At 37.8% G+C, this 13063-nt stretch overlaps 1 protein-coding gene across 7 annotated transcripts in view; it reads left to right on the forward strand.

The window, feature by feature from the left end:
* Positions 1-13063, forward strand: part of DMD (dystrophin) — a 1185061-nt gene that overhangs the window by 702206 nt on the left and 469792 nt on the right. For all 7 annotated transcript variants that reach the window (XM_087966867.1, XM_087966866.1, XM_087966869.1 and 4 more), the window contains exon 51: positions 4876-4993. In XM_087966867.1, coding sequence (XP_087822993.1) covers positions 4876-4993 — 118 coding nt within the window. The remainder of the gene's footprint in view (positions 1-4875; positions 4994-13063) is intronic.

Below are 13063 nucleotides of genomic sequence, written 5' to 3' on the forward strand. Positions count from 1 at the left end.
AGAAAAAGGAAAAATAGTAATTTAGCAGGCAAGTTTACCAGATAAGGAGTGAGTGGGCAGGGAGGGTTCCCACGGGCCATGTGGGGCGGCGCAGCCTTGTGTTTCTGCACAGCCTGGATTAATTGCTTTGTGGGGGTGTCCTAAGGGTGAGATTTCTCTGCGGCCCACCAAAATTTTCTCATGGCCAACCAGTGGGCTGAGACCCCCCCGGTTGGCGACTGCTGCTCTGGAACACATCCTTTTATTATCCTAGTATTTCCCAAATTTACTTTATTTAACTGTACAGGTAAAAAACATGAGATTGATCCAAACAAAACAAATTCCTTTAATAGTAGCTAAAAGGGGGAAAAAACCTGAAGTATTAAATAGATGTGACTTATCTCTACTTGCTTAGTTATAAAGAAATCCATACTAGATTTCCATAACATTCTATCTTTTTCATTTCCTTATTTTGTTTACCAAATGAAAATTAAATTGCAACAAACAATCTAAATAACATTTCTTTTTTTCCATCTTTTGTGATTAGAGCCACACTTTGTACTAAACGATTATATAGTTTGCTTGATTTTGATTAACATAGCATGCCTTAGCAAAGTGTGGTTGTTCAACAATTATTGGCTAAATAATTGACAGGCTCTAACAGATGAGCACAATTCAAAGCACACTATGTCTCCTTGAATGGTGACAACAGACCTACAGCCTGGCTCTTCCGGTTTGTCGGCTTCGCGAGCGGCAGGGATTTGCAATCTTGCGCGATCCCTGCCGCGCTAGCCGCTTTGATGCCTCCGATCCATCGATCTGGAGGCTAGGGCTGCCATGAAGAGGCAGCCCAAAATAGGAGGGACCCCTTCGCAGACCCCTTCCCCACCCGGCTTAACCCTCTTTCTCAAGGCGGTGGAGCGGCAGTCTGTAATGGCCGCCACAAAGAAGCTGACAGCTGGACAAGATCGTGCTGGAGGAAGAGAAAGTGCTGAAGCGAAAGTTTCTTGGCTGAGATACAAGTAAGATACAAGTAATACAAGTAATATCCTGAAAATTCGGATTTTTTGAAAGATACTTGAATTATCTTGGTTGTTTTAAAAAGAAGAAGAAGAGAAAAAAGAAGAAGAAAAGGTTTATAATGGTTTAAGACGGTGTGAGAGAAACTTTTTTGCTTTTTAGAAATGGCGTTTGCTACCCCAAAAACTTTAACCTTAGACTGTCTACTATTGACCTCACCCCTTTCCTAAGAGGTCTGTAGGGGGCGTGCATAAGCGCACCAACGTGCCTACCGTCCCTGTCCTATTGTTTCTCTTATTCTTTTATTTTTCTTATATGTACCCATTTCATATATTCACAGCTATGTATACACTTGTACTTATTATCTTGTAAACAATTGACAAATCAAATAAATAAATAAAATAAATAAAATGGAGGATACAGAAGAAGAAGAAGAAGAAGAAGAAGAAGAAGAAGAAGAAGAAGAAGAAGAAGAAGAAGAAGAAGCCATTTTTAATGAGTTTAAAAGGACATAAGACTTAAAAAACATCCAAGAAAGAGGAAAATAAGATGCAAAATCAATATATTGTTAGAAAGCAAAAGAAAAGAGAAATGCAACAAAGGGGGGGAGTGAAGGGGGGGTAAAAAGACCAGATGGGATAAGATAGGAAGGAAGAAGGGGGGAAAAGGCCAAAAAGGTATGAAATAAGGTGTGGAGAAGAAATCTTTTTTTATGGATAATGGGTAATGCATAACTTTGTTTCAAAATGTTTCTGCAAGGTACATGATAGTATTGTAGTATTTGTATGAGAATTAGAAAATTAGAATTGTATAAGGCTTAAGTAAAGATTAAAATATTAAAGGTTTAATAATGATAGATTTTAAGATTTAATAAAATATTAAAAGGAATGTCTAAAACATTTAGTTTAAGCATAGAGTTTAATTGACTATTGTGTGGATGTTCGTATGAACTTATTATTATGGTATTTGTTTTTGAAATAGATAATTGGAATGCTATGAGATTTAATGTTTAATTATATATTTAATTACTTTATGGATTTACTATTTTAGTAAGTAGAATGTACTAAGCAGAATTAGATAGGGAATTAGATGTTAATGTAGGGGAGCGATGGAAAGGCATCATACTTCGATTAGTGATTTCAGGAGAAATATTTTTTTTTTAAAATATGAATGAGATAAATGGATAATTGAAAAGAATGGACAAAAGATACAAATATAATGATTTAAATTAAGATGAAATAAATAAAATAGAATTAAGAAGAGTGGAAAGCGGGGAGAAGTTATAATAAAGATATAGAAGGGTAATAAGATAGGTAATGGCATATAAGCTGAACATGAATTTAATTGAAGTCCATACAAAGAGAGGTAATCCGGGGCCAAGCTACTTTTTAAAAAGAAGTTTTATGTTTTTGTGTTTTGTGTGTGTATGTCTGATTGAGATTTAATAAAACCTTGGGAGAAAGCGAGAGGAATATTTGTAAACAAGGCAGAGGGAAATATGAATATGATGAGTATAAAATGGATAAATATAGAAGAAATGTAATTGAATAAGAGTAGTTTCTTCCCCAAACCCCAAAAACTTTAACCTTAGACTGTCTACTATTGACCTCACCCCTTTCCTAAGAGGTCTGTAGGGGGCGTGCATAAGCGCACCAACGTGCCTACCGTCCCTGTCCTATTGTTTCTCTTATTCTTCTTTTATTTTTCTTATATGTACCCATTTCATGTATTCACAACTATGTATACACTTATACTTATTATCTTGTAAACAATTGGCAAATCAAATAAATAAATAAAAATAAAAATAAATAAATAATGAGAAATTTGCTAAAAAAATATTTAAGTGGAAATGGGATATATTAGAATTGTATTGTATAAAACAATGTTTTATTTGCCTTGTAAAATTTATAATGGAAAGAGGTTCAATGTCTTTAATGTTTAATGATGTTTTGTTTGTCTGTAAAATTAATAAAATTTGTTTAAAAAAAAAAAACAGACCTACAGCCTAACTACCAACCCAAGCTACTTATATTCAAATACATTTCAATTATATATGTACCATGGTGACCAGAGGTGATATTCAGCAGGTTCTGACCAGTTCTGAAAAACCGGTAGTGGAAATTTTGAGTAGTTCAGATAACTGGCAAATACCACCTCTGACTGGAGATATTACAGTATCCCTCCTCTGCCATGCCCACCAAGCCACACCCACAGAACTGGTAGTAAAAAAATTTGAATCCCATCACTGATGGTGACCCAGAAAACTATGTTTATGAAATAGGTGAAGATAACACAAAGGAAAATTTTGCATGGCTAATATGGTTGTATAACAGATTTAATGGTATTAATATGTATTTTTAATAGATTTTCATCTGAATTTTATATTTTATTCATTAAAGTGGTATATTATTTTTTAATTTTCATTCTAAAGCAGGGATTGAAAGCTACTGCAATGTCTGGCTAATATTGATTGTTCCTATCTGTATTCTAATTTAAGAAAGAGTCTGATATGCTACTGTACTTATAAGAAATTCTTTGTTAAATGCAGAGTAAATAAGATCTAACCAATTTGCTAGGATATCCGGTGCAATTTGTTTTATGTAAGTGCTCTCATCTTGCCCAAGCTAGTTACATTTATTTGTGTAGGACAGCGGTTCTCAATCTTTTCTTCACCCATGGACTCTCTTTAAATACCTTTTGTAGCCAAGGACCATGGCCACAGACCACCAAATTTAACTCAAGCTTTAAATCATGACAAGTGTTCAAACCTTTACAGACTCTCTGTGATGACATCAAGGCCCCAGGGATCTGTGCACCCAGGTTGAGAACCAGTTATATAATGATCAGAAATGTTCTATAACAACAAAGTTTGAATTTTGATCTCTGACTTAAAATAAAATATTATCAATTCATCCTACATAAATTTAATTTCTTCCATAAGATCCATGTATCTGCCATTCTTCAATGGAAGAAGAAGGGGGGGGAGGAGTTGGTATAAGTAATCCTTTTTGATGTAACCTGAATATATTAAATCTTATATTGAATCTGTATAACTTGCACATGATATACAAGTGGAGGACTGGAGCCAGATGGCTAGAAACTTGTCACCTCTTAGAGAGATAGCAAGAGGAGAAGGGACTATAAAAATTCCAGCTCTGGAAGACAATCCCTGAGAAACTCTTCTAAGATACGTTCCCAGAAAAGGGAAGGAGGGAATTATCATGTTGGTTCTTTGTTTGACAAAATTCTCATTTAAATAGGGGGCGGGGTTCTAACTCTCTTTATCTGTTACTGTATGCCTGGAAGCATCTTAGATTCTGCTTTGACTAGTATTAGAATCAATTCCTTTCAATAAAGAATTCCTTTTGAAGTGCCTAGCTTTCAGAAGTTCATTCTTTTTTTGGTTGAAGGGGAAAAAGTCCATTGCTTACATGGGAGAAAGTAATAGTAACTATTTTTATAGGCATAGATCTGACTGGATATATTTTCTATACTTTGCTTTTCCCCACTGAAAGTTAAAGACATGACTGATATTAAATATTCCACCACCATTAAGGCAAAAATGATGCCTGAATGTATATATATCCATTCTTCATAAACTGTAACATGTACACTTTTAAAATTTAGGTTTATAGTTTTATCTGAATTTCCTAAATGATTATTTTGGTAGAATTGTGTCTTTCTTGGGTTTATAGTTTTAATTATCATAAATTATTTTATTCATTAGGTTTTTGTATTTTTGAAATATATAACCATCTGTTATGACTGGTTATCCCTCACTTACTATTTTTTTAGTTGGTACATTTTATGGAAAAGAATCTTAATAATAAAAATAGAAATAATAATAGAAATATCAAAATATATTTATGATTTCAGGCAACATTACAAGATCTGGAACAAAGGCGCCCACAGCTTGAAGAATTAATAACAACAGCCCAGAATCTGAAAAATAAAACTAGCAATCAAGAGGCTCGAACAATCATCACTGATCAAAGTAATGCATTTTTTTAATTTAATATTTTAAAAGTATAAGAATCCTGATTTGTATCTAAGCATTTAAGTAAATGTTTTACTGTTTATGTTATAACAACTCTTTTGCCTTCCATTTAAACAAAACCTCTTATGGGGACTTCTGGTTTGTTCCTCATTGGAGTTGGAGTAGAATCTGTGATCGTGCGCGGTTTCGCCCGAGCTCACTTGCTGGAGTGTCCCGATCAAGACCAGAACCACCCTGGTGGGGTGGTGAAGAAGAGGGAAATCACCTGGAGGGTCAAGGGGAGTCGCAACTCTCCTCCCTGACAGGAAAATCCCTCCCAAAGGCAAGCTGCAGCAGTGGTCCTAAAATGGCCACCGTGGAGAAAAAGAACACTCCAGGAAACTAAGTTTTCTGCTGGAGCAGAGAAGTAGCAAGCAGAGTGTGAACCACGCAAAGGACATCACTTTTGAGGTACCCTGGTATTAAAATAAAGGGCTATCTTGGAGGGAAGTGTGTGGAAGCAGTGACCAGAGAAAGTGAGAAAGAAATTGGATCTTATAAAACTTGGATTGGATTAATTTGGAGGAGAAAATTTAAAGGAAAATACTTTAACACAACAAAGGTTTAGAAATTAAACTGGATAACTATTGAATTATGGGCACTTAAAGGGCATAATTAAATGCTGAAATTGAGTGTGTTGAAAAGAAAAGAAATAATAGCTAATGATTGAAATTAGCAAACTAGATAAAAGTATTATATTTAATAAAGAAAGTTAAAGGTAAAAAGACTCAAGATCGCCACCTGATGGTACAGGAAAACTTCAGTACATTTTAAAAAGTGTCTGGTCTTCTCAAGAGTTTGGATTTTGGAACTAAAAGAAAATAAAAGAAACTTTATTGTTGTTATAGAAGCATCTGAACAAAGACTCAAGATTGTTGAAAATAAATTCAAAAGATATTGGCTGAAATAATATACTGGGATTGAATATATCTATTAAAGAAGAGGATTTTAACTATTAAGGAAGAGGAAAGAAAAGGGGGAAAAAGGAGAAGATATAATGGAGAAACTATGTGTTGATATAAGATTGGACTTACAAGAGTCGAGGTTGGATAAGGGACATGTTTAAAAATTAAACTTGAAATGTACAATTATGTACTACAGAAATTAGAAATGGTGACTCAGCATACACAAGAACAAAATAAACCTGAAGGGGAGGATTTCTATACGGAAGAAGCCTGAAGGTCAAAATGAACAAAAAAATTTAAGCAGGGGGGGGGGAAAGGAATTAGAATTAAAAATTTGTGGTCTGATGGGATGATAAAAGGGAGGATAGTTCAGAAAATGGATAAAGGGAGAGGGAAAAAGCAGAAAAAGGAAGGGCAAAAGAAAAATCAAAAGAGGGAGAGAGAAAAGTTTAATAACTTGAATGAGAAATGGAGGGGAATAAGAATGGGAAAAAAGGGAATTAAGAGAAAGGAGCAGAAAACAAAGAGGAATAGGAAACTATCAAGGATGAAAAGGAAGTACATTGTCCAAAGAGTGAGAGATAATGGGTGGGGAAAAAAAGGATAAGGAAGGAGATTCCGCAAGGTAATATGTTGTGATGTATAAGACTATATTGAAAATAGTATTTTGTAGAAAAAAAGAAAATGATTAAAAAACTAACAATTCTACTATCGACAGTCTATGGTTCCTTGTTTGTTATCAATATTGGTGATACATTTACAAATACATCTTATTGCGAATATATAATTATGATTTACATAATTTTCTTTTTTTCTATTTCTTTTTTTCTTCTGTGTGTTGTGTTTGTTTGATATTTTGATTTTGTAATCAATAAAGTTTGTTTTAAATAAAAAAATTGAGAAAATAGTAATGTATAGATGATTTATAGAGAAAATATAATGCAGAATCTGAGAATATATATATATATATATATATATATATAAATTGTAAATTTTTTGTTATATACTACATAGGGAGATTGATATTAAGGTAGAAAGAAGGTGGTCAGCTCGAAATATTAACCAGAGGGGACAATTATATTTACAGATAAGGATTGATAAAATGACAAATGTGACAGAAAAAAGTAATATGAGAAATGACAACAGAAATGAGATGAGAATTTTAGATAATATTGTAAAATAAGATATGAGAATGTATTAATATAATATAAATTGGAATTGGATAAGATAAGCTTAATATTTAACAATAATGATGATGCAATATGAAACTAAACAAATATAAGGATAATATAATATAATAAACAAATATAATGAACTATGGTCATGTTTGTATTGAGATGTGAAACCTGGAACCACACTGCTTGTCAAATGAGATTTTTTTTTATTTTAAAAAATAAAATGAAAGCAGGGAGAAAATTGAATAATGGAATTACTAGGTATGTTCAACTGATATGGTGGTAGGCATTTGGAGAGTTTTGAAAGGTTGAAAATAAGCATTGAAGGATTATGAATTAATGTGAAATATATACACATTGAGAGATATGATTGATATTATTAATTTTGCCTATACTAAAATGTATGTGTCAGCCTTCAGGATCTTCTTTCTGGCTGTCATGAGTAATGGGGGGAGGAAGGGGGAAAAGTATGGGAAACGGGCTGGAGATGTTACTAACTAATATTGTATAAACTGAGGAGAGTTTCTATTTCTTGCTTGGCGTTCTCTTCTCTGCGCAACTGCAAACCTTTATCTGAGTAAGCCAAGGTCAACTAATCATCACCACCTGGAGATGTCCACATGATGAGGTTAAATGAAGATATATACCAGAGCTGCATTGCCAGAAGAGACCCCAATGATCTGCAGATGTGGTACGTGCTGGCAGCAGAGGTGGAAATTGATTTAACCTGAAACAGACGCCGGGGAGGCTCTGGTTGGAGCAAGCCCTCCCCCGCACGTCCTCAAGAAGCCTTCAAACCCCAAAAGGGAGGGATGGCGGCGAGACTCAAGTCTACTGTCTGCTTCCGATGTGGGAAGGAAGGTCACCGGGCTGCAGACTGCTGGGCCAAGTTGGAACCAAAGGGGGCGCCAAGAGGGAAAAAAAACCCAGACAAAACCCCAGCGAAGCCTTGCGAAACAGAGCTTAAGATGGGGGAGGTTGTAGAGGTCACCCATCCGAAGGGAGAGGGGCTAGGAACTCCAACCTCCTCTGAAGAGAGTGAAGTCGATTCGGAAGATGACTCATTGGACTAACGTCTTTTTTCTAGGAGGGTCGAATGTCAGCCTTCAGGATCTTCTTTCTGGCTGTCATGAGTAACAGGGGGAGGAAGGGGGAAAAGTATGGGAAATGGGCTGGAGATGTTACTAACTAATATTGTATAAACTGAGGAGAGTTTCTATTTCTTGCTTGGCGTTCTCTTCTCTGCGCAACTGCAAACCTTTATCTGAGTAAGCCAAGGTCAACTAATCATCACCACCTGGAGATGTCCACATGATGAGGTTCACAACTTTTAATTGGAAGAACCGTTTGAACTATTGGGGGTGGGGACATTTCACTCCCTTGATATATGTGATGTACGTGCCTATTTCCTCAGATTCAGAATTCTCTTGTTGCTACCACTTGACTTCCAGTAAAAGATATCTTTTCTCTAATTACAAGAGTCTAAGTATTTCTTTCTTGGATTTTGAACGGAGCACCAGCTGACATTATTCTGAATGTCACCCTACCAGCCCACCCGGAGAGATAATACAATTTCTTCCGAGGGGGTCTGAACATCATGTCAACTCCAGCCAGCGACCAAGAGGACCTGGGTGCCATTGGAGGGCAAGACTCGCTGCTGCTAGAGGAAGCAAGGGAAGCTGACTTGTTAGCAGAGCTCAACCTTGGGGAAAAACCAGCTGTAAAACGCAAATGGTCATTGGGAGTAGGTTGGAAGGATCCTAAGCAAGCCCCCCCCAGGAGTCACCACTACCCGTCGGCATGGAAGAGAGAAGCCATGGCAAGAGAGGGAAAGGAAAGACTTTTTACTAAATCAAGCCAGGCGCCTCATAGATGAAGCCCTCGGAGAGCCTCATGCTGAACAAAGGTATGAGGGAGAGGAGGGGGAGGCAGCCCCAGCCAGAAGAAGCAGAGCAGCCATCCCCATAAATCAACCTGGGCTAGCGCAACAGCAAGCAGCAGCCCTGGGGGCCCCAGCAGGAGGAGTAATTGCCAGAAGACGTAGGACTCCAAAGTTGCCTCCGTTGGAAGTAAAATATGGGAGGTATCCCAAAGAGTTGGGATTCTTCCTAGCACAAGTTTGGAGCTATATGGAGGAATTCGCAGGGGATTTTGCCTCAGTAGCAGCCAAGGTTAGATGTGTTACCAGGGCTCTGGAGGGAACAGCTGCAAAGTGTATGGTGACTTTGCATAATGATAATGCTCCCCAGCTTTTGAATTATGACCTGTTCATGACTGCGCTGCAGGCAAGGTTTGAGGACCCACTGGCGGAACGTAAGGCCAGGATTAGGATGAAGACCATAAATCAGGGGCGGAGATCAGTGGCCGACTACACCCAGGAATTTAGAGAGCTGGCGTGTCATATTCGAGGCTGGTCCCAAGTAGCCCTGATAGAAGCATTCAAAGATGGGTTAAATGAAGATATATACCAGAGCTGCATTGCCAGAAGAGACCCCAATGATCTGCAGATGTGGTACGTGCTGGCAGCAGAGGTGGAAATTGATTTAACCCGAAACAGACGCCGGGGAGGCTCTGGTTGGAGCAAGCCCTCCCCTGCACGTCCTCAAGAAGCCTTCAAATCCCAAAAGGGAGGGATGGCGGCGAGACTCAAGTTTACTGTCTGCTTCCGATGTGGGAAGGAAGGTCACCGGGCTGCAGACTGCTGGGCCAAGTTGGAACCAAAGGGGGCGCCAAGAGGGGGAAAAAAAACAGACAAAACCCCAGCGAAGCCTTGTGAAACGGAGCTTAAGACGGGGGAGGTTGTAGAGGTCGCCCATCCGAAGGGAGAGGGGCTGGGAACTCCGACCTCCTCTGAAGAGAGTGAAGTCGATTCGGAAGACGACTCATTGGACTAACGTCTTTTTTCTAGGAGGGTCGAATGTCAGCCTTCAGGATCTTCTTTCTGGCTGTCATGAGTAACAGGGAGAGGAAGGGGGAAAAGTATGGGAAACGGGCTGGAGATGTTACTAACTAATATTGTATAAACTGAGGAGAGTTTCTATTTCTTGCTTGGCGTTCTCTTCTCTGCGCAACTGCAAACCTTTATCTGAGTAAGCCAAGGTCAACTAATCATCACCACCTGGAGATGTCCACATGATGAGGTTCACAACTTTTAATTGGAAGAACCGTTTGAACTATTGGGGGTGGGGACATTTCACTCCCTTGATATATGTGATGTACGTGCCTATTTCCTCAGATTCAGAATTCTCTTGTTGCTACCACTTGACTTCCAGTAAAAGATATCTTTTCTCTAATTACAAGAGTCTAAGTATTTCTTTCTTGGATTTTGAACGGAGCACCTGCTGACAGTATGATATATTGATGCCACACTATTAATGTATTGTTGTGCATATGCAGATTGAAATAAAAAAAATTGGGGGGGGAATCTCTTATAGAAATTGGGAAATATTCAAAACGTATTGAAATGTGCATCTTCAGATGAATGTGATATTGTTGGAGAAGTTGTGAAAATTATAAATCGGTTGCTCCCCTGATGTTCTGCCTGACTATGCAGTATGTTCTTCATACTGCAAATGCTTCCTGAAAATACCCTGCTGGCCCAAAACCTTTGGGATTGAAATCAGTTTAAAATATGTGTAAATTCAATTTAATTAGCTTAAAAAACCTTTTGTGCAATTTTCAGTGCTATAGTAGATTTAACTGCATAAAGATTAATAATCTTATAATTTTAAATGTTACCTTATCCCCGAATGACATAAAATAAATGTGAATTTATTTATGTTTTATTTTTATTTTATTGTCCTTCAAAAATTTGAGTGCAATTATATAGTTCTTTTTGCTTTTATATTAGCTTCATGCCAACTTTATGAGAAAGAGATGGCTAAGAGATGGCAGTTGATAAGCCCACTTCATTGACTGATTAAAAGTTTGAATCTGTATTTCAACATTCTATTCAAGTAATTTTTTTGCCTTTGTGAATGTTTTAAGCTTTTTTTTAAAAAAAATCAGTTGATAATCCTTCATTTGATTATTCCATTTACATGTGAAATATCTTTTAGCTGTAGATGCTATTTTTTTTAAAAAATATTTTTAACACATATGTGCTTGAAGCATATAGCATGCAACAAAATATAACAACTGCATACAACATACATGCCATTGCCTATCCTTCAATGATTTATGAAACAAACATTCTGGCATATTTTTGTTCTATTATTTTTACCTTGTGTTAGATTTCCAGGAAAAAATAAATAAATTTATATAAATATTCCTGAACATATAAAATTTGTGACATAGTAGAAGAAAAATAGAAGAAAAAGTATGCAAATGCTTTATATAGGTTTATAACCTGCTGAATTGCTCTAACTTGGAAAATACACTGGAAATATGAATGTATAGCAAAGAACAATGAATTTTGTTGCAGTGAAAACCCTTCAATGTATTGCATACATGTTTTATTAAACAAGGAATATTTCTAATCTTAAATTGCGTAATACTTTTAGATTGGAAAGTATAAAAGCAGGGGTGGGCTGCTACGGGTTTGCTCTGGTTTGGGCAAACCCATAGCTAGTTTTATGGTGGGTTCGGCAAACCAGCAAATCCCACTCCTGGCTAGCCACGCTCACCCCACCCCTCCCAGGAGTCCCTATGTAGCCTGTTTGAATGCCAGGTAAGTGCAGGGCCCAGGCGGAGGCTCAGGGAGGGCAAAAAATTGGGCCTCCTGGAAGTTCTGGAAGGCCAGAAATAGGCATGTTTCCAGCCTCCAGAGGGCCACTGGAGCCTGGGGAAGGTCGTTTTCACCCTCCCAGAGCCCAGGGAGGGTGAAAATGCCCCCCCTGCTGTGTTGCAGGAGGCCAGCTAGGCCACACCTACCATGGCCACATTCACTCAGCAACCAGGCAGAGAACTGGTTGCTGATATTTTTGAAGCCCACCCCCGTATAAAAGTTTCTCAACAGCTGTTTTTTTTTTTAAAGATAACATTGTTTATATTCAGATTAAATGACAGCAATTCATTATTTTTTTGTCCTTTGTGGAAAAAAATGTTGAAATTGTTGGAACAATGGTTAAAGATTTCTTCATCCATGAACAACAGCTACATTCATAATTAAAAACTTGTTCCCCCAAATAGCTTGTTTAAGAATATAGCCAAATTCAAGTAAAATATGGGACTAGAAATAAACAATTACATACATCATTACCCTTGATTAATAACCATAATATGAAGAAGAGGCAAAAATTAATGAGTTGTTTCCAATGAAAGTATTTTGAAAAATGTACAAAAGTACAATGCTTTCCTGGAAGAGCTGAGGGCCAGATTCAGGAACAAGCTCTGCAAGCTGAGGAAAAAGTCCAGGATCTGAAGCAGAAGGGCTGGCCAGCAAATGAGTATGTTTGGGAGTTCTGTGGAGACACTGGCAAACTAAGGTAATGGCTGGAGAGGCTACTGGTCTACCACTTCAAGGAGGGCTTGGACTGAGAACTCTCTGAATTAATGGGACTCTCTGAATTAATGAATGATACCGGATGGCCATAGTGCTAGACCTCAAGCTAAAGCAATGCAAGAATGTACCTGAGCTGAAGCCAAAGCAGAGGCAGGAGAGGCGCCAATTCAGACAGTGATCCATCATGGCTCTGTCCACTAACCCTCCTATCACTCCAGTTGGGTCCCCCATCAAATGCTTCTAATGTGGCCAGCAGGGTCATCGAGCAGCCAAATGTGGCCAGCAGGGTCATCTAGCACCCCACCCCCCACCCCAGCCAAAGAACAACCTGCCAGCCTTGACAAAACTGAAGAAACTGCAGCGGAAGAATCGGGAGAAGTTGAATTTAGCGCGACAGTCTGCTGAGGTCTCTTCCCCCTCAAGTGAGGAAGAGGGAACTCCAACCAGCAACCTACCCCATATGACAGCGAGGACAAAGGGGAAAGTGACCCAATCATAAGTGAAG

Source organism: Notechis scutatus, chromosome 5, assembly GCF_049901735.1.
Source record: "Notechis scutatus isolate UNSWTSFEM ecotype Mainland chromosome 5, rNotScu1.2, whole genome shotgun sequence".
NCBI lineage: Eukaryota > Metazoa > Chordata > Lepidosauria > Squamata > Elapidae > Notechis > Notechis scutatus.